The sequence below is a fragment of the Penicillium canariense genome, assembly GCF_028826845.1.
Source record: "Penicillium canariense strain IBT 26290 chromosome Unknown utg000001l_segment0_segment0, whole genome shotgun sequence".
In the NCBI taxonomy this organism is placed as follows: domain Eukaryota; kingdom Fungi; phylum Ascomycota; class Eurotiomycetes; order Eurotiales; family Aspergillaceae; genus Penicillium; species Penicillium canariense.
The window spans coordinates 4,567,331-4,592,559 of record NW_026622728.1 but is presented as its reverse complement, the minus strand read 5'-3'; the positions used below and the strand labels follow the sequence as shown (position 1 = coordinate 4,592,559).

Genomic DNA, 25,229 nt, shown 5'->3' with positions numbered 1-25,229 from the left:
TGTCGGAGTGGAGGTGGAGCTCCACATGGTCCGAAGTAGTTATAAGGGGCAGCAGCTAAGTACACATCACCTTTGAACGTCCCCAGGGCGAGACTACCTCCACCTAGATGACGTACCCCCGCAGTGCTATAGATAACGTATTTTTCCATATAGATACCGCTTAATTGGTCATGAACCGAGTTCGACCACTCCTTATCTTATGTGGGTCTATTGAACTGTATCTTACCCCTTATCTGGGATTTTCCCATCTATCGATAGCTCTCGCCCCTCAAAGCGAAAAATATTTACATGATTGGCTCTGGGCACATGGCCAAAACTGGGTAATGAACGGCACGCAAACTCAACCCGATCCCCTTATCTCTTCACCGTCTGATGGATGCATTCGGCCACATAGCGGACATTAGACCGATTGAGACCGGGGATAGATATTCTTGAGCTCTCGGCCATGTAGATATGGTATTCGTCTATGTTGGACATATGTAAGCCAGATTTCCCTCCTGCTAAAAGTGGCCCCTGCCCTCATACACTTACTTTGCAAATGCTGTACTTGATCAGGTGTCAGACCTAGAATGCAGAACATGCCCTTTTGCTCCATGAGACGTTTCCAGTCTCCAGGGGTCCCTAACAAGAGATAATATTAATAATCCATTCAAGCAGGAGGAAGCACGCAAGGGACCGAAGTGTATACCTAGTTCAGTCAATTCTTGGTATAACTGCAACCGCATTTCTGCAATTCGAGAACTCATCGTAGCAAGATTTCGCCGCCATTCGGCATCAATATCCACATCTTCCAGAACCGCAGCCACGATGCGGGCGCCGAATGCCGGAGGATTAGAGATTTCAAAACGGATCAGTTGTGCTAAAGTCGACTCGACTGCAGTTGCGAGTGTACGAGTGCGCGATACAAAAGCACATAGGCCGATACGCTCGCCTACAAAGGTTGTCATGAGTTAGAAAATAAAGGGGAACAAACACTCATGCTCAAAAGCACATCCTCAAAGGCGAGATTTCATACCATATAGACCCATGCTTTTCGCAAAGGAAAGACAAACAGCAATCTCAAGGCCAATCTCCTCAGCAAAATACCGGATGGCAAATGCATCTCGATCGTAGTCTCCGGACGTCAATCCCAGGTAAGCAGCATCGAAGATAGGGAAAAGCTGCCGCTCCTTGACGATCGAACCGATCTGCTTCCATTGTTCTGGACTAGGATCCCATCCGCTTGGATTATGAGCACTAGCATGAAAGACAAAAATGGACTTTGGGGCTGCCTCGTTGAGTGATTGCAGGAATGATTGCATGTCGACGCCGCCACTCAAGGAATAATTGAATTCTTTGACGCCGAATCCTACCGATTCGAAAACCTGGCGGTGATTAGACCAGCTGGGATTGGTGATGTATACGGTTCGGTCGCGGCCAAATGCCCGCATGAGCATCGTCCCTGCTACATGCAGCGCCCCGGTACCTGATAATGCTTGACAGGAAGCCACCTGGTAGGAATCAGTTAGTGGTCAAGATCAGTGTCCAAAAATAGCAAAAAATAATCAACGATGTTTACCCGCTTCTCCTGAATCACTGCAGAATCCTTTCCGAAGACCAACTCTGTAGCCAGCACCCGAAAAGATGGAAGCCCTAGGATCGGGAGATATTCATGGTTTGATTCCTTGATCTTCTCCTTGGCCGCCCGCACCGCCGGCAAGATCCAAGGATTGCCATTTTCATCTTTGTATGTTCCTTGGCCAAGATTCACTTTACGAGCAGCGAGATCCGCATTATACGTTTTTGTGAGCTCGAAGATGGCGTCGGGAGGCGTGTACGTAACGGTATCAAAGAAAGAGAAAGAGATTGCGCCCATTGTGCTAGAAGAGTGACAGTTGTTGTGTGCGAGTCGCAGACGAGAGGTAGGTGAGAAAGCAGCAAAGATTGCTAAGACATCAGATTTGAAGGCTTGGATGGCGTTCTGTGACGACCGGAATCTTAGCTTAGAGGGGCGTGGGCAACACGGTGGAGCTCCGCCGAGAGCGGAATGAATTAGCGGGCACCGATAGATAAGGATTTGGAGTAATAACAGCAACCAGCCTTTCACAGTATCGTTCTCTCATCCACACAAAATCAAAATCAACAAAACACAGAAATGGCCACAAAAAAGCCCGCCTTCGGTGTATACACGCCGCTAGTGACCTTTTTCAAGGAGGACGAATCCATTGATGTTGACAGCACCCTAGCTCACGCGAAGCGCATGGCCGATGGCGGGGTCGCTGGGCTCGTACTTCAGGGAAGCAACGGAGAAGCCCCTCATCTGGATCATGTCGAGCGCAAATTTCTAGTGCGTGCCGTCCGCGACCACCTCAACCAGCTGGGATATACGGGACTACAGTTAATTGTTGGCTGCGGTGCACCCAGTGTTCGGGAAACACTCTCTTATATCTCTGAGGCTAAAGATTCTGGCGCCGATTTTGCGCTGGTGTTGCCGCCTGCGTATTGGGTTGCGGCTATGAATCCTGCTGTTATTGAAAGCTTTTTTAGCGATGTACGTCCCTATCTATCCCAAATAGTCCGAATTGGACCGGCTGATATAAGAATACCGTATCACACAGGTAGCAACTCACTCCGAGCTCCCCATCCTGATATACAACTTCCCGGGCGTGACAGGCGGCATTGACATAAGTTCCGACTCAATCATTCGCCTCGCACAGTCCAACGCGAAGATCATCGGTTGCAAGCTAACCTGCGGCAACGTCGGCAAGCTCCAACGTGTATCCTCCACGCTGTCTGCGGACTCCTTTGCCGCTTTTGGGGGGAAGTCTGATTTCTTCCTTCCCGCGCTTGTGGCAGGATCGAATGGAATTATTGCCGCTCTCGCTAACATTGTACCAAAATTACATGTTGAGGTCCTACGGCGGTACGAGCAGGGTGACTTGAAGGCTGCTCAGGGACTTCAGTCTAAGCTCAGTCATGCTGATGGGGCACTCGTAAAGGTGGGTATTGCGGGCGTCAAAGCTATTGTGTCGGAATATTTTGGGTATGGCACGGGTCGGGGGCGAAAGCCATTGGGAAACATTTCTATTTCGAGCTTGAGTCAGGAGGTGATGTCTCCAATCCAGGAGGTGGTTGAACTGGAGAGGACATTGTAGTTAGTGATATGTTGGTGAAAAGGACTTTGCAATGAATGGACTCATGAGATACGGGGTTATAGAGAAACTGAAGAAAATTACCTTTCACGCCCTGGCCGGAAAGCTCGATTCCAGCAAAATAAACTTCTTCGGGTGGGATGGTCATCTGTAGCAAGATTCTTTGGCTGCATAAGGAGAATTGCAAGCATAAACTCCAGACAACTTCAACTGTCCTTGAGAATAGCGCTGCGGTTAGTAGATTGTAGATGTGTGCTAGGCTATCAAGATACCATACGTTAGGGAAGGATGGCAATCATGGCAATCATGAAGAGTCCAGTGCAACTTCAATCAATCAGATTTCAGCAAAATACGCTATAATTCTAAATGATCCCCGCAAGAAAGTCATTTCCCCTGCCGACTATACTCACTCCAAAACGGCAACGACGCCTCCATCCGCCCAATTCCATAAACAGCCGCACTATCCAAATGCTCACCGGCATAATCCCGCGCAGAATTCAAGCGGCTTGACGCAGTCTCAAGCGTCGGGAGATTAGTATTATGACTAGCAGCAATAGAGAGTGCGTGCTTCATATCCTTACACGCAAGAGCGGCTGCAAACCCAGGAGCTGTCTCAAGAGGCGGCGCATAGGCGCCACTCGTAATACGGTTTGAGTAGCTTGCCAGCACGGGGCCGAACATGTTGCCGATGAAATCTTCCAACTGGTGGCTGCCGATTCCTGTTACTTCCGCGAAAACTTGTGCTTCGGCAATTACTTCCATGAAACTTATAACAAGGACGTTTCTTGAACGGGACGGGGTGTTAGCTTAAAGACAATGGCTGTGCGTAAGGGGGTGCCTGTGTATTTACCCTGAAATTTTAAGAAGGCTAGACTTGCGCACGTCTTCTCCCATATCAATGATGCTCCGCCCCATGATGTTCATGATGAGAGGTCTGACGGTCTCGGTTGCCTTAGCGGGTCCCGCCATCGCAAAGATCAGTTTTCCAGTGGCTGCCACGGGGCTTGCACCGAATACTGGTGCTGCAACAAATGTCGATCCAAATTTAGAGAGACGCTGTGCAGCCCACTCAGATGTGTCTGGATGGATTGTGGAAGTATCCACGAATATTTTGCCTTTCAAAGAATCGCCCGTGGCCAGGGCTTTCGTCAATAATTCCATTAAGACATCATCCGTGGAGATCTATTTGTTGGTCAGTCATATGCGCGAATGATAATGAGGAGTGACTTCCCTCACCATCGTAAAAATCACATCTGAATTCTGGACGACATCCTCGAACCCGTGTTCGGGAATGGCTCCTATTTCGTGAAGAGCATGTCCTTTGGATAGTGTGCGGTTGCAATAACGAAGTGGTGGCAAGCCGTTCGCCAGTAGATACTTCTGTAGATTCAGGGACATACCAAGACCCATCGATCCGAGGCCATACAGTTGACGCCTGGTCAGCACAGTAACCACCATAGGAGCCATTACAGCCTACCCAGCCAACTCTCAGGATAGATGACGTCATCTTGGAGTTGGGATTGTGATTTAGCTTAAAAGCTCCCTATCATGTATTCCTCTTGGGCACTTCTGCCGCACGAACGATTGATATAGCCGAAGTTCGAGGCTCGAGCGGGGCAATTCAGGCGCAATGCCGAATATAAGTGGAGCTCCACATCCCTCCACTCTCCGATACCGCACAACACACGGATTATTCTAGCGCGCTGGTGGAGCCAGCGCCGGGGATCTCATCCAAGACAGCCAGCATCGAAGGCCCGATTCCCCATACGTATCTTTGCTTACAGAATGTCTTGATAAGGTTGGTTAACAATGGCTCACTTTCATCGAGCAGACTGGCGAAAGCCTCTCGGTCTCTCGACCACAAACGAGGATCTCGGGCCACCCCCTCATGCTCACCGGAGCTGAGAAGAACAGACTCCATGAGTGTGTTGAAGATCAGCATGCAAGGCTCGAAGGTTTTGGGGAGCTCATTGAAGGTGTCCATATGGTGGCGAATATCAGTGTTTGCGCGCTTCAATGCTCCCCAGATACATACAAGAACACCGTAGCTAGCGACAGTAGCCCACGGCGCTTCATGGATCATTTTCTCCTGTTCCTCGCCAAAGATACTGGAAAGCACCCCAGAAAGATCACTGAGTAGTGCCAATATTCCTTCGTTACCACCGACGTGATGTGGCACTGACGGGGCTGATCGCCGGATCGCGACGAGGTTCCCTTGTGTCAAGTGGGTGGAAGTAGCCATGCCCGCAATTAAGCTGTTTTCCACGATGCCTCCGATCAAGAGCTGATCGGGGCGACATAAGCTTATTTTGAGAGAAGAGATAAAAAGCTCATTGGTTCTCCATAGGAAGAAATGAGGGCTGTCTCCCGTGTAAGCCTGGTCCTTGACGATCTTCGCGATTTCCCGTATCGCCAGATGAATCCGTTTAGTCTGATTCTGAGTGAGAATATGAAACGGGTTCGGATCGGAAGAGCTGGGTGGCATTTGATAGTAACACCGCGTAAAGTCCCTCACCAAAGCATCCAAGTTCGCCAGCAGGCAGAATGCGGCAAATGGAGATGCTTCCAGCGCTGCTAGAAGTTCTGAGTCGGGTGCTTCGGTCATGAGTTGCTGTGTGGCGATAGCCAGGGAGGCCGTCGCCAACCCGCGCGGCTGGTATAACACATCGCTGCTAAATGTGAAAGCTGAAAGTCCGAAATTCTCGTTGAACCTCCGAAGCCATATTTCGGAAGTTTTCGCTTCCCATAGATTAAGTGGGAAGGGAAGTTCCCAGCCAAGTTCCATCCCTGACATTATTGGCCGAGAATTGCAAGGCAAGCATGTGTGCGAGTCCAGGAAGACTAAAGCGTATAGCGACAGTCTCATGGATTCCGCGCTTATGTAGGAAGTCCAGCGGGCATATAGGGTTTGCGATTGATCTCCGAGTACATTGTAATCGGCTCCATACAGCCAGGACTGGGAATCTGGCATAGCAATTCCCTGCTGTGATAGACCAATTTCGCGCACAGCCTATATCCAAAGCGTCCGCGTTCAGAATGGAGGCATTATGGATGAAGAAATAGTACTAACATCAATAATTTGCCGCAGCATCTGTTTGGCTGTCTGGAATTGGGCTGCCTCGCTTGTGTATACCCCGTAAATTATGTAAAGGAGCCACGCTTGCATGACCCACGGCTGTCGGATTTCAATGCCATCGCTAGAAACCTGTCTCAATATCGATCAGAACATATTACCCAAAATAACAAGCTGCAAAAAGTCTCATATAATGTACCATATCCTGGAGCTCCTGTTGTCCACTTTGCCACAAATCTCGACGCCAGCGTGTGCGAGCTTGCGCTTCCTCTAGGCCCTGTGAGCTTGCCGAAAACAAGCTACCAATAGCAGTAACAGCTTTTAGCAGTAGCTTCGGTGCCGATGACACGGTGAATGTGGGACGATGTAATATTGGAAAAGACGGATGGAAATGTTCGAAATACATTTTGACGTGTGCGTCTTCGCTATTACTGTGGTCTCTATTAGTGAAATTAGTGCTGTTAGACATGTCATTCAATAACAACCTCCATCCGCGGGAGAGAGGAGCCTAGGGGGGCATACATCGGCGAGGTGGGTGAAAGACTTTGCGGTAAATTAGTAGTGAAGGTACTATGCTCTTCCCAAAAAGCATCACCGCCCACAACAGATTCGGTTGAGGTCTGATTTACAGCCAGAGGCGATGTTATGTCCATTATTGCCTGCGGCGTTTGCTTGATATGCTCCCACAGCACCTGCGGCTGAGATGCATGGTTCGCGGATTTGCCTACACGGCATCGATCACTGTGCCGTCTATATACGTCGCTGCAAAAATGTTGGTATGATTGCAAAGATGGCAAGCATGGAAAGATGAACGAGACCTTCTAGAAAATCGAGCGTGACATCCATCACATTCGAAATCCTTGCGCAACGTGCTGCCGTGGCCTTGAGCCATTAACTTCTAGCTTTATTGCAAAAACACCTTTGGAGACTTACGTGCACGCTTATGTCGCGTTAGATTCTCCTAGCGACGTCGATCCCGTGTGAGAAGCAGGCGAAAATAAAGAGCAGGGATACGTACATTCCGAGTGAATAATTTCGAGCATTCATCACAAGGAAATGGGCGTTGTAAACTGCCATTCTGGGTATCCTCCGCCATTTCTGTATGGTTGATAGGGATTTGGTTCCGTTTATGGGGTTATATGAAGGAAGAGTGTGGCATTGGTCGACGGGCCGTTCTGATCTACAGTAGGTCACGTGTTGCTATCTATTCGCGAACGCCCAACGTGATTGGACAAATAGAGGCGGTAGATATGAAGTAGGTACGTGGGACTCTACAAATGAAAACATATCTTTTAATAGGACCTAGTGGCTTTTTCTTTGAGAAGTTTTCAATCCTTTTATCGAAACATCCCATATCTTTATACCCGGATCGCACTCGGGTCCAGAAGCTGGACTTGCATTACCATCTAAAGCGTTGCCCGCTTTAAGAAGAGGACAAGCCAACCTTGAGCTTGCATGGGGTCTGAAATCGTGTCCTCCGCCTTGAAGTCTAACCCAACGGCAGGAGTGCCCTTTGCGCGCCCGTATCGGGCATTCATTTGGTTGGTTGCAATATCCGACTTGATTACATTACCCATAAGCGATAATGAACAAATCTCCAGCGTAGCTACCTGTAGATATCAAGAGTCTAGTGTTTCATATCTAGCAGCTACACCACATACTATATCGCCCATAGTTCGGCTAGGCGGCCTATGCGGTTATCGCGCTTAAGGTAGGTAGCCTGAAGGCAACTCACCTAGCCATCTGCCATTTTTCGCGGATCGAAGATAGCGGTTGGGAAGACAGTCGCCAGCTCAACTTGACTCCCATCTGATCAAAAGATAACCAGAAACAATGAGAGGTACACGAATCTAAAAAAATATGGCCGTGAAAGATTCTAGTCTATGTCTTCGATGTCCAGTTTTTATGGAAATCCGTTGTGATCGTCTCTGTAATAGATATATATGCCTAGTACCAGCTATGAGCGAGACGCAGTGATGAGGAATTAATTGGCCACGCGAAATTTACGTTCCTCGATACGAGGAAGAAGAGCATGATGGGCATCGTCCTCTCTTGATTGAGGGCTAAGGCTCTCAAGCTTGCTGGTCGCATCCGTATTATCGTTCTCGCTGTCATCCTCCTCCCCCATGTCCAGATCAAAATCATCTGGCTCCAAGCGATTATAGTCGTTGCACCTGCGCCAGAGAATTGCTCCGCCTGCTGAAATCATGAAGACGAGGATACCCGACACAGTAGCGATCAAGACGAAAGCAGTTTTTGATAGTCCAGCAGCTTTCTGTTTGATGGGAATCGCTGAATCGAATTCACCGTAAATGTCCGAGGCAACTGATAGCTCTTCCGTGTCCAAGTCCACAATACTGGTTGACCGAAGGATATTGCCTTGATGATCCATAGCCTCGGCCCACAAATATCGCCAAACCGTCTTCCCGACCGTCAGTTTGGTTTCGAACCCAGTCCGTCGGGATTCCGCCAGTACTTCGCCTCGATTGACGTGCAGATCATGGGCCGCCCCCCGAACCACCCAATTGGCCACCTCGGTCGCGCCGTTCCAGCTGACGTAGACGACCAACTCGCCCTTCCAGCTTTTCCTCGCTGCAATGGCGGGATCCCACCAGGGCGTGGCTGACCAATCCATCTTGTACGCGCGATAGTTGTCAAGCGCGTCGGGAACATCGGGGCTATGCCATGGGGAAAACTGGACGTCCAGGACTGTCTGCCCTGTTGCATTGTGCTCTGTGAAGGTGGGACACCGGCCCCAGCCAATGAATACGTTTCCGAGGTCTTTTGGAGAAGGCGAGAGGACCTGCACGCTGCCCTGGCTCTGGGCTTGAAGCTGCGATGGATGGCGGAACTCGCGCAGAAGGCGGACGGTCGGGGGTGAAGAGGTGTCGTCGATAGCGATGTGCAAGCCACGCGAGCATTCAGAATCGCATTGCCCGTGCGAGGTTTCTCGGACATGGTTATCGAAGAGGGTCATCTGAGTCTCGTCGGTTCCGGGGACGAAACGGGCATGGTGTTGCCAGCGCAGTGTGAGTAGAGGTTGACTGTATTCGACACCTTCCAATGGCGGAAGCTCGACAAAATCGTTGCGATTACCGCCCAGTGTCCAGATTATCTCGCCGGATTTGCCATCGATCAGCAGGATCGAGTGGAGATGCCGCAGTGAGATGAGATAGTTGCCAGCTTTAGTCTAGAAGAAACAACGTGTCAGAGTATGTCTGTAGGTTTCTGATAGGGGCTCATGTTTGTATATTCTCTCACCTTCTCGATGCTGTTCAAGTGATAGGCGTCCCAGCCGCTCCCCCTGGGCTCAAATGAGTCCATAGGGTCAATGTGGTCGAGAGCTCGCCAGTTAAACAGCACCTTGTTGGTCCCAAGCTCAATCTCCTGTACTATGCCGTCCAGAATCTCGAATACGTCGGGAACTGCCCAATCCTTATAGTCTGAGCCTCGGGCTAGTACCTTGTCAACACCAGTGACCAACGCCGTTCCGTGACCCGTAAAGGCGAATTCATGGAGGTCGCTGTGGACTTTGATATTCTGTGCCGATACTTTGTAGGCCAGACGGTAGTTGTCGTCGTATGCAAGCCCATAGCCATCTCCAATCCCATCTCCCTTTTCCCCTTCCCAGAATGTCAGATAATTCTTGCCAAAGTTCTCCTGAATGCGCGTGCCGAAGACATTCTGGAATGATCTGTTCATGAAGACGGCGCTTAAATCGTTGGCATCGAGGATAAGGGGCGATGAGAGGGGGAGGATTCGTTGCCGTCATGTCGGAGAAAGATATGGGAACCCGTCTGGGAGATGGCATCACGGTCCCATACATTGACTTGCAGCACAGGGGAGTACTCGCTGCTCGAGTGGAATTCGAGATGTGGACGGTGGCCCAACTCTACGTCGTTGTATTTTTGGTAGTCGACTGACACAAAATCGCCGCTAGCTGCCCGGGCAAACGCGGCAATGCATACCCAGATATGAGGATGAACCATTATGGGTAACCCTATAAGAGCCACCGCAACATAAAATGCATATAACACTTTGACGCATCTCAAAGAACAAGCTCATGCTGGGGTCATTCGAAACATATGAAACAGAGACCTCCCCCGCCTTTTGGGGGGGGGAGGGCCCATGGCTAGCAAGCATCTGATGAAAATATTTGTGATCAACATGGCTTGCGTATGCATCGCGCCAAGAATGGTACTCGTCCTCATGGCCACGACTTCTATCATGTAGTGACACGGGAAGTGGGGGGCAGAGATCTCCATGTTGAAGGCATGGACAACAATCTCTCATGAGATTTATTAGCAACTATCAGAATGAACACGCATTTAACTCTAGGAGACCAGACACGCAGTCGGTATGTAGTGTATAAGCCAGGTTTTATATGTCATTGAGATCTGTGTGCCTTCAAAAGGTTCCGAAGGGCAAGCTCTGAGCCTGTCGTTGACTCGTAATCGTTACCAGATTGGGCTGGTTGTGGGGCGGAAGGTGGAGCTCATTCGTTCTCTTGCTTCATATATCTTCAATGATACTAAATATCGTGTAGCTCGTCTAAAATTTCCGTGATGCTATATGGTATGTGAAAAGCAAAGCTCCGGGATTGTGAGGGAGTGACGATAAGAGGAAGGAAGAGTCTGGAAAATGGATATGGTGATGGCGATAAGCGACCGAAGGCAGTCACGCCACCGGTCAGAAAGCGACCCCCGCTCCGCTCGCTCTTGGCAAATCGATCGTATGTGCTTGTGCCAAACTGTCAGTTACTGGTATCTGACAGAAGAATTGTATCTGACACAATAATTGAAGAAAGTATGAACCTGTCATCCATAGCCATGAATCCTGAATGAGTAACCTCTTCCCTAAAACTTATTCGAACTTATTGACATGTGTCCGAACGGGATTTCGACTATTTCCAATCGTCTTTTGCACCCATGAATAGTGGCGGCGACATAGCCAATTTTTAGGAGAGCTCTACACCCTATTGGCTTTTCGAAATAGAGGATGTACATTTTAGCATAATTTAGATATTCAGCGTCACGGTCGTGCCTTTGATCTGCAGAAAGCGAGGACCTTGAGGTAATCAAATATCACCCAGTTCAAAAGATCATTTCCGCATTATTATTAACGGTGTCCGCACATGAGAGGGGAATGCTTAACAAGATGCCAGTCAGAAAACATCGGCCGGCTCCGACTTGCCAGGGCCGGATATAACTATCTCCTCATCTTTCTGCAGGCGTGGTGGAGTTCCGACGGTGTAAGCAGTGTGACAGGAAACTAAACCATGCTAACCTCGATCGCGCCTCGCCAAAGCTTGTCCAACATAAATCACCAATAGAAGAACCCCTGGAGGAACAGTGCAATGACCAGCAACCCGAGAGCGGGCTTTTCGTTTGGTCTCGTATACTCGGTGCCCCACCAAGACCTCGTAAACCTTTTATCTGTTGCCCGCGAAGCCCCCGCCCCCCATCCCTCACCCCTTTCCTGCAGGCGGTGGTGAGACGTACCTACACTTTTGAGAAGGCGGATTCGATCTAACCGACGAGTGCACAGTTAATACCCACTGTCTAGATTTCCAAATGAAATACCACAAAGACTTTTTTTGTAGTGTATGAGTTCGGATACTGGTAATCGTTCGTCACGTTCTTTAATCTTGTACGTTGAATGGCTAACATACTAGTAAATGCAACGCTAGGCTTCTTGTACGCTGTCAAGGGGTCCATGACCCCGCCACATTGTGGAATTTAGACCCTGGAGTTTTTGATCGCATGCTGAATATTCCAGATAATCACAATATCATCCCCACGTGTGTCGGAAATGATAAAAACTTCATCCCTTTGCGGTTAGACTTTGGGCAACACGTGCATAGTAAATGACAGAAACGAGTGACAGCTGGTCTGTTCCTGCACTTGGTTGTATATTGTGTCGATCATTTCCGCCCGCGATAGCCAGCTCCGGGGACTCCGGTGCCCTGCGGCGCCGATCCCATCCCCCTGCAGAATGACTGGGTGATAATCACAAAGCCAATCTCTCGCGCACCACCATTTCAACCACTCATGTGTTCCCCCCTTTGCATTAGCCAGACCCTTGGAACGACTACTCGTTTGCTGTAACGTTGTCAAGCATGATATCCTGCCGCACCTTCCAAATTTGGCTTTCATTGCCGTGCCGGAGATAATTCGTGCAGCTCAACTTCAGCGTCTAATGCGAGAGACCAAAAATATATAAATACAGATTATCTGTGACCACGGCATTCTTCTCAGTATAGCCGCCACCCGAAAGCATTTCGATTTGCTTATTACTTTCATACCCGACCGGTCGTATAGCTACGCGAAGGACGGTAAGGTTTTGTCTAAAAATGGCGCCTCTATCAAAGATTACCCTTGTTACTCTTGGCTCCGTGGGGGGTGCAAATGCATGGGGCGCGTTGGGTCACGCAACGGTTGCCTATGTTGCCCAAAATTATGTCTCAGCTAGCACAGCTGCATGGTGAGTAAAGAGAATAGCATGTTTAATGATCGATGCTGATGGTTCTAAAGGGCTAAAGGTGTCCTTGGCGACACATCTAGCTCCTACTTGGCCAATATTGCCTCCTGGGCCGATGATTACCGCGCAACAACTGCCGGCAAATGGTCAGCCCCGTTCCACTTCATTGACGCCGAGGATAACCCTCCGACCAGCTGCAATGTGGACTATAATCGCGATTGTGGCAGCGCTGGATGCTCAATTTCTGCTATTGCCAATTACACTCAGCGTGTAGGCGACGGCCGACTTAGCGCCACCAATACTGCCGAGGCTCTCAAATTCCTTGTCCACTTCATTGGAGATATAACACAGCCGCTGCACGATGAAGCCTATGAAGTTGGTGGAAATGATATCAAAGTGACATTCCAAGGATACTCTGACAACCTTCACGCGGATTGGGATACCTATATGCCTGAAGTGCTGATTGGCGGCTCCTCGCTTTCCGATGCGCAGTCCTGGGCTAACACCTTGATTAATGAGATCGAATCGGGAAGCTACAAATCTCAAGCTGCCAGCTGGATTCAAGGGGATACCATCAGTGATGTCGTTACCAGCGCCACCCGATGGGCATCCGATGCTAATGCCTTCGTCTGCTCTGTTGTCATGCCCAATGGGGCTTCCGCCTTGGAAAGCGCAAGCGATCTTTACCCCGACTACTACAACTCTGCTATCGGCACGATCGAGCTGCAAATCGCGAAAGGTGGCTACCGTTTGGGCAACTGGCTCAACATGGTTTACAACAGTGAGATCGTCGCCAAACGTGACCTCGAGGGATCAGTCAATGAGGCTCGAGATGTAGACTCCCTGCCGGATCTTGCGGGTCGGGATTGGCTCCCGGCGCCTCGCCCGCTGAGTCGCGCCATGCTAGCTAGAGAGGCCATGGGAGGATCATGCTGCGGCTCCGAGACACATGCTCATTAAAAGGGGGTTTAGTTCATGGAACAGTCAGGCAAGGATTTGAAACTTGAACTTGGATAGGAATATGTTTAGTGCCAGGATCTCGTTAGTGGAATATTGTGTGCAAGAAACAAGTGAGAGGGAAATCGCTGAGCATTTATGTTCAGTTTCAATATATGGACGTTAGACTCTCTAAGCAGTCATTGATCATACAGAATATTTCTCTACCTATATTTCCGCTTCATTTTACTGAGCCATGGTCACAGAACTCACTCATTATGGAACCATGTACCAAGTATTGTTCTCCAGAAACAGCAGTTTGTAGATGGTGTTACGGCGCAACGTGGTGACAACCAGGTCCACGGCTCTGAGCTCGCTCTCTGAGAGGTATGGCTCCCGTTCTCTGCCGTAGATTTTCGCTAGGATGAAGTAATTCTGCAGGATCTGGGTCCACAGGTGTTTAACGCGATCTTCAAGGCAGCTGGGCACAACCTTTCCCATACTCTTCTTCAGAGTATCTATATGGAAATCATTAGTATGCTCTCTATTCAATCAAGAAACATATAAATACGGTCAGTGTGAAGGTCACCTGATAGGGAAGGAGACAACATGGAAGGTTCCGGCGTGTAGTAGTCAAACGAGAGCTCATCTCCCTTTCTCTTCCTCTTCCTTTCCATCATCAGATTCGATATTTTTGTTGAATTGACTCTTCTTCCGGACGATTTGCCAAGTGTAACATTTAGAAGGTGCCATTATGAGGCCAGGAAAGCGGTCGATAGACTTTGCGCACTGAGATAAGAATCGGGATGCAACGGGCTTATCACTTCAATTTCATGTTTTAGCGGAGGAAATCCGGTTTTATCCGAGGTAAGTTTTTACCATCTTCACATGGCACCCTAGTTTGAAAGTTAGCCACAGATAGGTGTGTTTTCGAAACTAATAATGGGAGTATCCCAGAGCAGTCTCCAACACAAGGGAAAGGAGTGCAAAGGACATCTAATGTAAGCCATGCTTTCCATCATAGGCAACTCTCACGCACGTTAATTCTCACTCGATTATCACTCACTTTCAGCATGCGCAATCCTCACCTCTCCTTTGCGTGAACAAACTGGCTCCTTCACTCCCTCTTAACCTATCTTCTCTGCGCTGATGTGTTGAAAGTGGATTGGAAAATAGGGTCGAGCGGCTCTGAAGTGTAATGGCTAGCATCCTATTGATGACTCCGAAGCCACCTTGGTAAGGTACAAAAGTTGGCTTTCCATGCCGCAGGTGACCACGGTCACATTCGAATCACCAATACGCTTCTCGGCACTGGGACACGCTCTTAAAGCGCAGCATTTATAGTGTGCAGTACGTTGCACCGCTGCTTGGCTTGAAATATCGCGATGGTGCTGTTCCTGCTGGATTGTGGTAGTTAATGATGCCAACGCCGCTGACCTCCCCTGTGACCTCCCCTTGCGCACTGCTAGGCTTACTCGCTACGAAGATAACGTTCACTGCTCTTTGAGCATGGCGCAGACCCACCTCGTGACGGTAAAAAATGCTATTTCCAAGTCTTCTCTTCACTACAAGATCTTCCACCTGGACAGTCAATGATGAGACTACTTCTCGAGGAGGAATGGATGGCAATAGCCAAGATAGAAGGGATACAGCACTTCATTATTCCATGATGGTGGCAATTCACTATGAAGCTCATGATATTGTAAAAGCTTCTCTCGGAATGCGTAGCCAGGACGGATATCCAGAACATGCAGAGGCAGACGACAATCATGATCGCGGCAAAGAGCAAAGACAGAAGCTTCTAGAGTTTCTTGTGGAAGTAAAAATAGATGCCTCGAATGAATAAGGACAGAGGATGACTGGAGAAAGGAAGGTGACAACAGACGGGTTCGTGCTTGGGTATTAATCGAAGAATTTATTGCTCAACAGCCGGGCTGTATGCATGGGGACTCAGGAACATGTATAGATAAGTGAGCTGGGATCCATAAACTCAGTTCACTGAAAGAAGGAAGGAGGAATCCAAATGCGTACAAAGAATGGATCATTAGGCATCGAACGCTCATGACTAAACACCACTAACGCCAACATTATAATAAATAGATCGTTACTCAATCACATATACTACTGACACTTCCCAGTGACCTCACGCGGTGGCAGAATAGGGAGGTGGCAACTCCATAGATAATCGGGGCGGCAGCGTGGGTTCATGACTCGGCAATTCAACAGGTAGTCGCTCCCCCAGCGGAGGCGGTTGCTCTAGCTCCGGCAAGTTCGGTGGCGGCGGCTCATGAGCAGGGAGTTCCGCGCGTCGCGGCACTCCTGGCGCGTGCTCGAGTTCCTCAAACTCTGTCATTGAAAGCTCGTAGCCGAGGTGGCGTTTCAGCAGCTCGTGAGTTATGAATCGCTCGGGCGCGTTGCCTTGCGCATCGACGAAGGAGACGTGCGGATTCACCTCGCTGATGCGTTGGAGTTCGTTGGCATGGCGATGATGGTGTGGACATCCGTCTACGCCGATGAGGAAAATTGTGATGTGCACCCAGGATAGGCCTAGAAGATCCAGTTCGAACTCGTCCATGTCGGATGCTTCACCGTCGAGTAGAAGGAGGAGGCGGAGCATTGGTGTCTGTGGGCCAGCTTGCCATCCGTAGACTGGGTGGTAAGTTGCTGTCTGGGAGTGCTTTTGGAAATGTTGCTCCTTGATTCTTTGCCAGCCCGTCATTACCCTTGTGCGGCCGCCGAATCGAATGTTCCGCCACATTTCATCAAAATTCCAGTGGTTTACCACACCGATATACTCGGCCTGGCTGGAGAAAGTGATAAGTTCGTAGCCGGACCAGTTTTGGTCGTGGTTGGACATTGCGTCGGTAAAGCGGCGGACGATCGCCCGTGCTAGTTCTAGAAGAACAGTCAGTATTTCTGTGAACACCACTCCTTAGCGACCTTGGAATTACCTTTGTTCTTCGGCTGGGTAGATTGTGAATAGCCTGTGATTAAGTACTGATTATAGACCGGTCGCCGCGGCTGGAAGTCCATAGAGCCCGAAACATCCAACAGAATCATAGTGTCGTCCGTCGACTGTTCGGGGGCATCGAAATGTTGCAATTGGGGCGGCATGACCTGATTTGAATATCCCCCATAATTATTTTGGAGATGGCAAGTGTCGTCCGCAGCATAATAGGCAGGGGGTGGCGCCACCGCTTGGGCCATCCTGGCTCTGGCCATACTTAGCGCAGATATTGGGTCGGGCTTCAACCTTGCTCTATCCCCCTGCCGATGATTCAATACCCAGTATAAACGCTCTTCTGCAGTATCTTCGAATCCTCTCCACGCAGGTGTGATGCCTCGCCATCCGACCGAAGCGTCAATGCTGAATTTTAGCGGATTCGAGACCTGTCGAGCCCATTCTACTGGGATAGGCTCAAAATATCCAGCTCTGAGCAGGTGAAGGTATTGGAGAGGACTTCGTTCTCGAAGGTCGGCAATCCTTTGCGCCATCCCGACCTTGTCCTGGTACATGCTGACTATCCGTCGGTCCTCTGGATCGGGCCACCTGCCAGCTTCCTCTTTCAGAATTGCATCCCGCAGCTCGCGCGCCTCAGAGAAGATCTTCGATGTCCTGGAAGCAATCTTTTCTTCAGAGGATTTGATGGAGAGAGCTTTCTTCAAGCTCGCGCGCTTTGACTTTCCACTAGGATGATCGCCGTCAGTGGACGGACCGATACCTATGTTTGACATTGAAGATTGCAGTTGGTCGACCTCCCAGATCTTGAACGACGGCTCCATCGCGTCCACAGCAGCTTGCGCCTTGGCATTGAGAGAGTTGTTCAAGTCTATTGTTTGGTGGATTGATTTGGCGTGGTAATGTGGGTCAGGCCGCTGCACGCCGTAGATTGAACTGGTAGAAAATCCATACGGTGACACCACAAGGGTCTGATAAGGATTTTTACTGAACAGGCGCCCCTGTGAGCAGTCATGGTAGTGCTTTTCCCCCGGGTACATCACTGCTTTAGACCATAGCTCTAAAACACCGAGGCGATTCATCTTCCGTTGCATATACCTGTGGAGAAGGCAGTTGCAAGCGTAGTCGGTCTCATGCTCCGGCTCAATTTCGGAGTTGTAGATATGAAAAGACTGCTGAACGGTCTGCAACATGTTCTGCATCTCCTGCTCGTCCCGGGCGCGAATCTTCGCTGCCTCAGTTACCCCATTTGTATGTGCCCTGCGCTGCGATCCAGTCACACTAACACTTCCCGTTGATAGAGGTGGCGACGGGTATGGAGGTGGGGAATTGGCCCGCATCCTCGTTTCTGCGATCGGAGTCGGACTGATCGAGTTGCGCGTCGTCATAGCCAAGCTCGGACTGACTGGGGTGACGGGTGTGACCGGACTGCGAATAGAAGACATAGAGGACGGTGGGCGTCGAGCATGTTTGTGCGGATTGTCATAGTACTGATTCACGGCTTCATTGACGGAGTTGGCAGTCTTGAAACGCTCAGATTAGCAAAGCGGGGAACAAGACGGGACAGCAGCTTCAGGTGGATACCTCGAGGAACAAGGCAGCCGTTCCCGCATCAGTACCAGGCGCAAAGGCCATAAAATCGTCGATATTCGCCTTTGAGGGGTGCATGGTTGACGAGACTATCGAGTCCTATCGGTGGATAGCTGAGTCGAGAAGTCGGAGCTTCTTTCGCGACGACATAGTGTCAAACGTGACAGGATCAAAAGCGTCGGCACGTAGCGATGAGGGCGTCGATTGGGGCAATGACCGGGAAGTGGTCAGCGCATCGATAGGCGCAGCAGCAGTGAGATAGCGCGCACCATCTCGGGATACGTCGCACGTGTGCACGGGGCACGTGTCGCCGGTGGGCAGAGTGACTGGCGGGGAGAAAAAGGCGCAGGAACAGCGCAGAACGAAATATCTCAAAAGTACTTACTTCTCCCCAGCCCTCGCTTCTGGTCACCCCCTGATTGGGGCTGTGTTTCTCCGGCCCCGCAGGGCTCATCTCGGGCGATTTTGAGCCGCCAGTGGCGGGCCTCAGCCCCAACCTTTCCCCTCACCTAGCATACTATACTTTGCCATGCATAGTGTACGAACATCAGCATCCCGTGATTGAAATTGGAATGAAATTAGTTCTGATCTCGATACAGCATTAAACGAACCTGCCAAACTCAAAAGGGATTGAGAAGGAGCAAGATATCTTGACAATAGACAATATACTCTCACATTATCTTGAATGGCCTGCTTCGGTTGTCGTATACATTGTAGGCTGTGTGCATGTGCGGATCTCTGGATATAAATGACTGATTCCCTGGTCCCCGATTAGTCGCTTCCAAGACGCAGTAGGCAGCAACCTTGCCATGTCCCAACGTTAGCGATTCCTGCCTCACTTATCGTGCTCGGATTATTAGTTCATATTCATCGCTCGTTAAGACTTACGGTTAGTTGAGTCCTGCAGCTGAAACGGCTATTTCCGAAACCGTAGTTACTCGAACTTGACGTCGCAGGCTATATCGCTCTAGATATCATTTCACTTTGGATTATAAATATGTAATGAGATTGAAGGAGCACCCTCTTGTCTGGGCGAGGAGCGGGTGCAGAGTATTCACGAACGCTACTACCGACTCGTGGGATTAATTAGCCTATATTATTGTACGTGTGATCCTTCCTGATACTTGCAGCGGTCGCCAGCATAGAGAAACTGAGGTTGGAATATATTAGACTTTTGTGATAATTTACACTATCATCGCAATGCCATCGTTCTGGATGAAACGTCGAATTGGGACCATGTGTATTGAATAGTACTGGAGATGTCCAACCGGACCACAATGATGATCGGATTGTTAGATCCTGATGGTAAGCCCAGAGGGGATCGCTGTTGAGAGGATACCAGGGCCAATGTGGCGGATGCTCGGGCAGTTACAATGCTCGAGTTCATGCGTAATTCAGAACTGCTCACTCAACAGCACAGTTATCCATCTACCAATCTAATGCCGCGCTGAGGCCATCCAGTTCACGCTGGTAGTTCCGGTGCTGCGCAATTTGGTAAAAAAATTGGCCCACAAAGTCCTTTGCTGCTTTGGCAATCTGGAAACTCTCCTTGAAACTCTCTGGCTTTGTCGAGCCAGCCGTTACCACGCCATACCATTCAACGCACTCTGTTGAAGTAGGAGTGGCAAGCCTGATATCCAATACTTTACCTAGCACCTGATTGACGAGATCACAAGCTTCGCCAGTAGCTCCGATAGCTTTTAGATGCCCGAAGCTTTCCACAATCCAGAAGCGAAGCTGGCCATTCTTGGATAGGGCGGTGACATGAGATCCGCCCGGGATGAAGGTAGCATCAAACATTGTTGAGCGCTGTCCATCATACATATGATCGGCAATCACACCCTTCGAGTTCTCGGGAGACTGTCCCTGAGCATAAATCGGGGATCGCTTGGTTCCAATCACGAAGGGTAGTGCTCCTGCTGCCTTGATCGCCATTTTCATACCTGTGAAGGCAACTTGGTCGTAGCCATCACCGATGAGTATAGCGATCCGACGACTCGCAATCGTAGGTTTTTCGGGCGGGAACTCAGTCTGTGATAGACCTTTTGCGCGGTGACCCGGGTTCGGCATGAGCTGTTTCTGAGGGATAGGAGCCCCGACTAGCTCGGCGACTTGCTGGGCAAGATTCAAGTCTATTTCGGCAAGTCTAGTCCCAGCAAGACGTTCGTATACGATGGGATCATCGCAGTGGTCAAGCTCGAATGTGAGAGCCTTCTTTATGTGCGCTTTTTCATGTTCAGACATCGAGTTGTAGAACATTTGCGCTTGGGTATGATGGTCACGGAACTTCTCGCTGAGCGCACGCTTTTTGATGCCGGATATTTTCTCAGGGTACGAGGTGAACGCCCCTTCTTCTGCCTTGGCTGGAGGTAGCGCCTCGAACCTGTTTGGCCAATAGTTGACGGTGCCCTTGCTGATTCGGTGGCGCATGGCTCCATCTCGATTGAAGTTCATCATAGGGCAGACAGGCCTATTGATAGGTAGTTCTTCCCAGTTAATTCCCAGTCGACTGATTTGTGTGTCAAAATAAGAGAAGTTTCGGCCTTGGAGCAGTGGGTCATCTGAGAAATCGATACCAGGGACGATATGACTAGTACAGAATGCGGCTTGTTCGGTTTGAGGGAAGAACTCGTCCACATTCCTGTTGAGCTCGAGCTTTCCAATCCGGCGAAGAGGGACAAGATCTTCAGGCCAAACCTTGGTCGCATCAAGGATATCGAAGTCGAAATCATGTTCCTTTTCTTCGGGAATGGTTTGAATAGCGAAGTCCCACTGCGGATACGCGCCGCTGTCGATAGCTTCCATTAGGTCCTTGCGATGGAAGTCAGGGTCCTGGCCGGCAAGCTTCAAAGCTTCATCCCAAACCAAAGAGTGGACACCGAGGTTAGGGATGAAGTGAAACTTCACAAAATGGCGTTTACCTTCCTTGTTAATCAAGGTATATGTATTCACTCCAAATCCTTGCATCATACGATATGAGCGGGGGATAGCTCGATCGGACATGGCCCACATGAACATATGGGTTGCTTCAGGGTGAAGATAGACAAAATCCCAAAAGTTATTATGCGCAGTCTGAGCCTGCGGAACCTCGTTGTGTGGCTCAGGCTTGACGGCATGCACTACCCGTCATGTTAGCTTAGGAAATGTAAATTAATTATAGGAACATACCAAAGTCGGGGAACTTGATCGAATCTTGAATGAAAAACACAGGGATATTGTTTCCGACAATATCCCAATTTCCCTCGTCCGTGTAGAATTTGACAGCGAATCCTCTCACGTCTCTCACAGTGTCCGCGCTACCTCTGCTGCCTTGGACTGTGGAAAAGCGGATAAAGACCGGGGTATTACGAGATGTGTCAGTAAGGATGCCAGCGTGGCTCACATCTTCAGCGCTTTCATAAAGTGTGAAATTGCCAAAGGCACCCGTTCCACGCGCGTGGACAACCCTCTCAGGAATTCGCTCATGATCAAAACGGTGGATCTACAGGGGGGTGAGCACGTCAATAAAAATTCTGAGTCGAGAGACTCTATAGGAAAGCGAATTGCACCTTTTCTCTTGCGATCTGGTCCTCCAGCAGAGATGGACCAGTCTTGCGGCCGTCTGCAACCTTGAGCCAGTTGTCGGGATTTTCAATGCGAACTCCATGATCGGTTGTCTGCGGTTCGTGACTGTGAGCATCCACAGTGTCACGGGAAACGTCCACTATCTTTTTGTCCTTGGACGATACAGACTGAGTTGCTTGCTGGGCCTTGTTCAGCCCGCTAGCAATAGCGGCAGCCATTTTAGTCGAAGAGCCAGTTGTGGTTGATTGCAAAGGATTCGATCACAAAAGGTATATCTTCTATTGAACGCTTTTCAAAACTCCAGGAGAGCGAGAACAACAGTATAAGAGTACCTCTGGCTGCGACGTCCGTCCTGGGGAGACGCAGGGCTTGGGTCGCTTACGTCACATTTCCATCATCGCGGATGAACGAATATATTACGAATTTTATGATCCGATTGGTTACAAAAAGCAAGCTGGTATTCCACGAGGCATATTTGTTGAGATACGGCTGAGGCGAAACCTGTTGCGCGCCTTGATTTCTTGATTTCCACTCCCTTCCTCTTTCCTAAAGCGGAATCATAGAAGCGCGACCAACAATAATCAAGATCCACATTCGTAGGGCACAGCTCCAGACCTCGACGAACCATAACTAAAATTTTACAAGCTATTGACCTTAGGAAACTAGCTCATATTTCTAGCTCCTTTGGCGTTCAAGTCACTCAGTATTCGCTGGGATGTCGAGCGAGCGGCTAGAAATTGTGGCGGTGTGTTAAGTATCTTGATACCTATAGCGAACATTGCACTGTAAATTTGCGGCTAATGATTCTTCCCTCTAATGCCCAGACTAATCTTAGTGGGCATGACCAGGTTCCTCTGTCTTTCTGTGGTATCTTGTGACTGGTGGGATGGTTGCCAGGAATCATTGACCCTCGGTGGCCTATTCAATAAGCTACGGCACCTCAGACAGCTAGGGGTTGTAGGGGTTAAAAAACTGACCGCTATTAGATGGTGATTAGATGGAGGTGGCTCGTATCGTCATCCTTGAGCTCCTGTGTCGTTTTGAGACCCTAAAATATAGGTGTAACGTCATGTCTCAGCTAAACTACTTGAGTCTAGAGGTAACTTACCTCCTTCCAGGTCGACAACATCACCTATCGCCCTCATTACTAAACATAGAAAATCGATTGCCAGGTGCCTTTAGACTAATCGCTTGCGCTCAAACGGACAATAATAGGACGTATTCAGCATCTTCAATTTAATTCATAATTCTTCCTAACTATAACTCCTAACCGCGCCAAACCCCATTGCAGTCCAAGCCTTAGGTAGCACAAGACTGGAGGAAAAGAAATGATAAGAAAGGATATCCTGTAAGAGGACGGCCCTGAGGTGTTGCGAAATCGTATCAAACCAAAGTATCGAGCAACTGAGGTACATTCTCGACCACACATTTATCTGCGTCTGCAGATCTCACACCCTTAAACCTGCTGTCAAGCCATTGAAGCCACTCTGGAGATGAGGCGGCGGGTGAAGAATCATGGTTAAGGCCCGAATATAAACTCAGGTGAACGATATTTCCTATCTTGCACGCGTATTCGTACGCCTTCACCGTAGCAGTAACATTCACTATTTCGTCGTCGGTAGATTGAATAACGAGAAGCGCCTTGTATCCCTTTCTTCCGGTAGCTGCGCCATACTTGTTTTGGAATGCGATATAAGCTTCATGATTGTGTTGAGTAATGTCAGGCGTGGAGTCCACAATGCCATGGTTTGGTAGGTCAACATTTAATTCCGATGCAGAAACGTCGCAAAGTCCGAGTTCGTATGTGAGCGGATAACGGTCCATAGCGGCCGGGGTAAGAACGATTGGTTGTATCGGGAAGTCTAGAGCCTTGAATATGTTCACGATGAAGTCACCAAAGCCGTATCCTTTCGCAATGGGCGAAGCTGTGAGGAGATCATCCAATCTGGCACTAGGAGCGATGGCAACTCCGCCCAAGTATTCGCCACTTTCGGTGGTAGTGACACGAGAGTTCTCGCTGAGCCCCCAGACAGTTCCAGCTCCTTGAGAATGTCCAACAGAAGCCCATTCAGTCGTAAAGGCTTCCGGAAAGGCTTTCCGAGCAGCAACGACCGAGAAATAAACATCCTCAGAGTTAATGACAGGGTTGCCATACTTGTGGGAAGTATAATTATTTCCTAGGCCTGCATGGTCTGTAGCAACCACAGCATATCCGGGAGCTGTGAGAAGCTGCCAAGAGTGATAGTCATATCCATTGTAAGAAGACGATGCAGCGCAAGCGGGGACAAATCCAATAGTTCCATGGGCATATGCGACGAGACGGACTTTGTCTCTTGGAGCCTCCGCGTAGGGAAGTGCAATAAAGGCAGTCACTGGGACCGGCGCTCCGCCAACATCGACAGATATGTATTGCATAAGCCATAACGACGTTCCAGGTGGGATGTCATACATAGATTCATTCTGCTGCTGGAGTTTCAACAAGTCCCCGGGCTGTGAACTCGTGAAGTTTGCCGCAGTTGCGTAGAAGTCATAATCGAAGGGAATATTGCCAAAGATTTGACGGTCCAATCCCTCATATTTCTGGAGGTTCTCCTGGCAGAGAGCGTCGCAATTATATTTTTCGGCTTGAGCCTCTGTGATGTTGAGGTCGTTTGGGCGAGTATAATCCTGGGCCTGTACACACAAAGGGAGTGATACCAGAATAGTAGCAAGACAATAGAGGAACTTCATATTGGCGTAAAGCGAATTGCGTAGACCTCGGTGTCATTCCCCGGGACTAGAAGACGAAAGAGGAAATGAACAAGAAAGTGAAGCAGAGGAGTGCTTTATCTTGATCAGGACTTGCAAGCCTTTATAAGGAAGTTCCATGTAACTGATACTAGTAAATTGAGTAGTTACGACCCTTCCTGTTATGTCTAGATGCCACTCGGGGGGGGGGGGGGGGAGTGAGGGGTGAGGTACAGTACTCTTGAGAATGTTCCCTTCATCCATTCTCTAGCCAGCCAATGGCCGCCGACAGTGAGAAATCAGCTGGACACATAGGGTCCATTAATTTACTCGTAGGTTTTCTAAGGGGGTTACGGAATGGGGCAACACGAACATACAGTTTTTGTGGACGGATGTTGAGATTCTCAGCCTAAGAATTCAATGCGAGGTATTCCCCTTACTAATCATGGGACATTCTTGCACCTGCACCTAGCCCAGAAGACCTTGCCATAAGTTTTATTTGTGGCGGACTCTGTGTGTGCAGCCATGAAAGTAAGTTGAGTCATGTAGCTGTTACACCTACAGTTGGAAAATACTTGAGATGCATAGGGTACATATGTACGGGATAATGCCTGGCAGCTCTTGGCTTTCCCTTTCTGTTTTAGTGCTCACCCTCCACGCTTACTGCACACCGTTCTAGGTCACCTGCAATCCCTAATACCCCAGTACGCCCCAGGCCTACCGCTTACACAACTGAAGGGCCAAAACCTTGAACCTTCACCATGACACA

General features: G+C 49.3%; 11 protein-coding genes across 11 annotated transcripts; 2 read left to right on the top strand and 9 right to left on the bottom strand.

Annotated features, from left to right (window-relative positions):
• Window positions 1-354: 354 nt before the first annotated feature.
• Window positions 355-1,855, bottom strand: N7482_001562 (uncharacterized protein; the record flags this gene model as incomplete). Its single annotated transcript, XM_056683687.1, has 5 exons — window positions 355-464; window positions 532-621; window positions 689-931; window positions 1,016-1,490; window positions 1,559-1,855. 5 exons carry the CDS (start codon window positions 1,853-1,855, stop codon window positions 355-357), a joined length of 1,215 nt encoding a protein of 404 aa, XP_056547293.1.
• Window positions 1,856-2,134: 279 nt separating this feature from the next.
• On the top strand, window positions 2,135-3,134 carry N7482_001561 (dihydrodipicolinate synthase family protein; the record flags this gene model as incomplete). The annotated part of the gene is made up of 2 exons (XM_056683686.1): window positions 2,135-2,530; window positions 2,598-3,134. 2 exons carry the CDS (start codon window positions 2,135-2,137, stop codon window positions 3,132-3,134), a joined length of 933 nt encoding a protein of 310 aa, XP_056547292.1.
• A 301-nt stretch (window positions 3,135-3,435) lies between these two features.
• N7482_001560 (NAD(P)-dependent oxidoreductase) lies at window positions 3,436-4,541 on the bottom strand (the record flags this gene model as incomplete). The annotated part of the gene is made up of 4 exons (XM_056683685.1): window positions 3,436-3,455; window positions 3,542-3,915; window positions 3,982-4,313; window positions 4,368-4,541. 4 exons carry the CDS (start codon window positions 4,539-4,541, stop codon window positions 3,436-3,438), a joined length of 900 nt encoding a protein of 299 aa, XP_056547291.1.
• Window positions 4,542-4,821: 280 nt separating this feature from the next.
• Window positions 4,822-6,336, bottom strand: N7482_001559 (uncharacterized protein; the record flags this gene model as incomplete). Its single annotated transcript, XM_056683684.1, has 2 exons — window positions 4,822-6,141; window positions 6,202-6,336. Coding segments are annotated over 2 exons (1,455 nt in total), but the record flags the coding sequence as incomplete, so codon positions are not given.
• Window positions 6,337-7,610: 1,274 nt separating this feature from the next.
• Window positions 7,611-8,013, bottom strand: N7482_001558 (uncharacterized protein; the record flags this gene model as incomplete). Its single annotated transcript, XM_056683683.1, has 3 exons — window positions 7,611-7,814; window positions 7,866-7,893; window positions 7,940-8,013. The coding sequence occupies 3 exons, from the start codon at window positions 8,011-8,013 to the stop codon at window positions 7,611-7,613; spliced, it is 306 nt and encodes a 101-aa protein (XP_056547289.1).
• Window positions 8,014-8,188: 175 nt separating this feature from the next.
• Window positions 8,189-9,906, bottom strand: N7482_001557 (arylsulfotransferase; the record flags this gene model as incomplete). Its single annotated transcript, XM_056683682.1, has 2 exons — window positions 8,189-9,394; window positions 9,466-9,906. 2 exons carry the CDS (start codon window positions 9,904-9,906, stop codon window positions 8,189-8,191), a joined length of 1,647 nt encoding a protein of 548 aa, XP_056547288.1.
• A 2,650-nt stretch (window positions 9,907-12,556) lies between these two features.
• On the top strand, window positions 12,557-13,644 carry N7482_001556 (S1/P1 nuclease; the record flags this gene model as incomplete). Its single annotated transcript, XM_056683681.1, has 2 exons — window positions 12,557-12,687; window positions 12,738-13,644. The coding sequence occupies 2 exons, from the start codon at window positions 12,557-12,559 to the stop codon at window positions 13,642-13,644; spliced, it is 1,038 nt and encodes a 345-aa protein (XP_056547287.1).
• Window positions 13,645-13,896: 252 nt separating this feature from the next.
• On the bottom strand, window positions 13,897-14,121 carry N7482_001555 (uncharacterized protein; the record flags this gene model as incomplete). Its single annotated transcript, XM_056683680.1, has 1 exon — window positions 13,897-14,121. One exon carries the CDS (start codon window positions 14,119-14,121, stop codon window positions 13,897-13,899), a length of 225 nt encoding a protein of 74 aa, XP_056547286.1.
• A 1,642-nt stretch (window positions 14,122-15,763) lies between these two features.
• N7482_001554 (uncharacterized protein) lies at window positions 15,764-18,247 on the bottom strand (the record flags this gene model as incomplete). The annotated part of the gene is made up of 3 exons (XM_056683679.1): window positions 15,764-16,515; window positions 16,572-18,102; window positions 18,164-18,247. 3 exons carry the CDS (start codon window positions 18,245-18,247, stop codon window positions 15,764-15,766), a joined length of 2,367 nt encoding a protein of 788 aa, XP_056547285.1.
• A 1,350-nt stretch (window positions 18,248-19,597) lies between these two features.
• On the bottom strand, window positions 19,598-21,951 carry N7482_001553 (uncharacterized protein; the record flags this gene model as incomplete). The annotated part of the gene is made up of 3 exons (XM_056683678.1): window positions 19,598-21,288; window positions 21,338-21,650; window positions 21,718-21,951. The coding sequence occupies 3 exons, from the start codon at window positions 21,949-21,951 to the stop codon at window positions 19,598-19,600; spliced, it is 2,238 nt and encodes a 745-aa protein (XP_056547284.1).
• A 1,165-nt stretch (window positions 21,952-23,116) lies between these two features.
• Window positions 23,117-24,463, bottom strand: N7482_001552 (putative secretory lipase; the record flags this gene model as incomplete). The annotated part of the gene is made up of 1 exon (XM_056683677.1): window positions 23,117-24,463. One exon carries the CDS (start codon window positions 24,461-24,463, stop codon window positions 23,117-23,119), a length of 1,347 nt encoding a protein of 448 aa, XP_056547283.1.
• Between the last annotated feature and the right edge of the window lie 766 nt (window positions 24,464-25,229).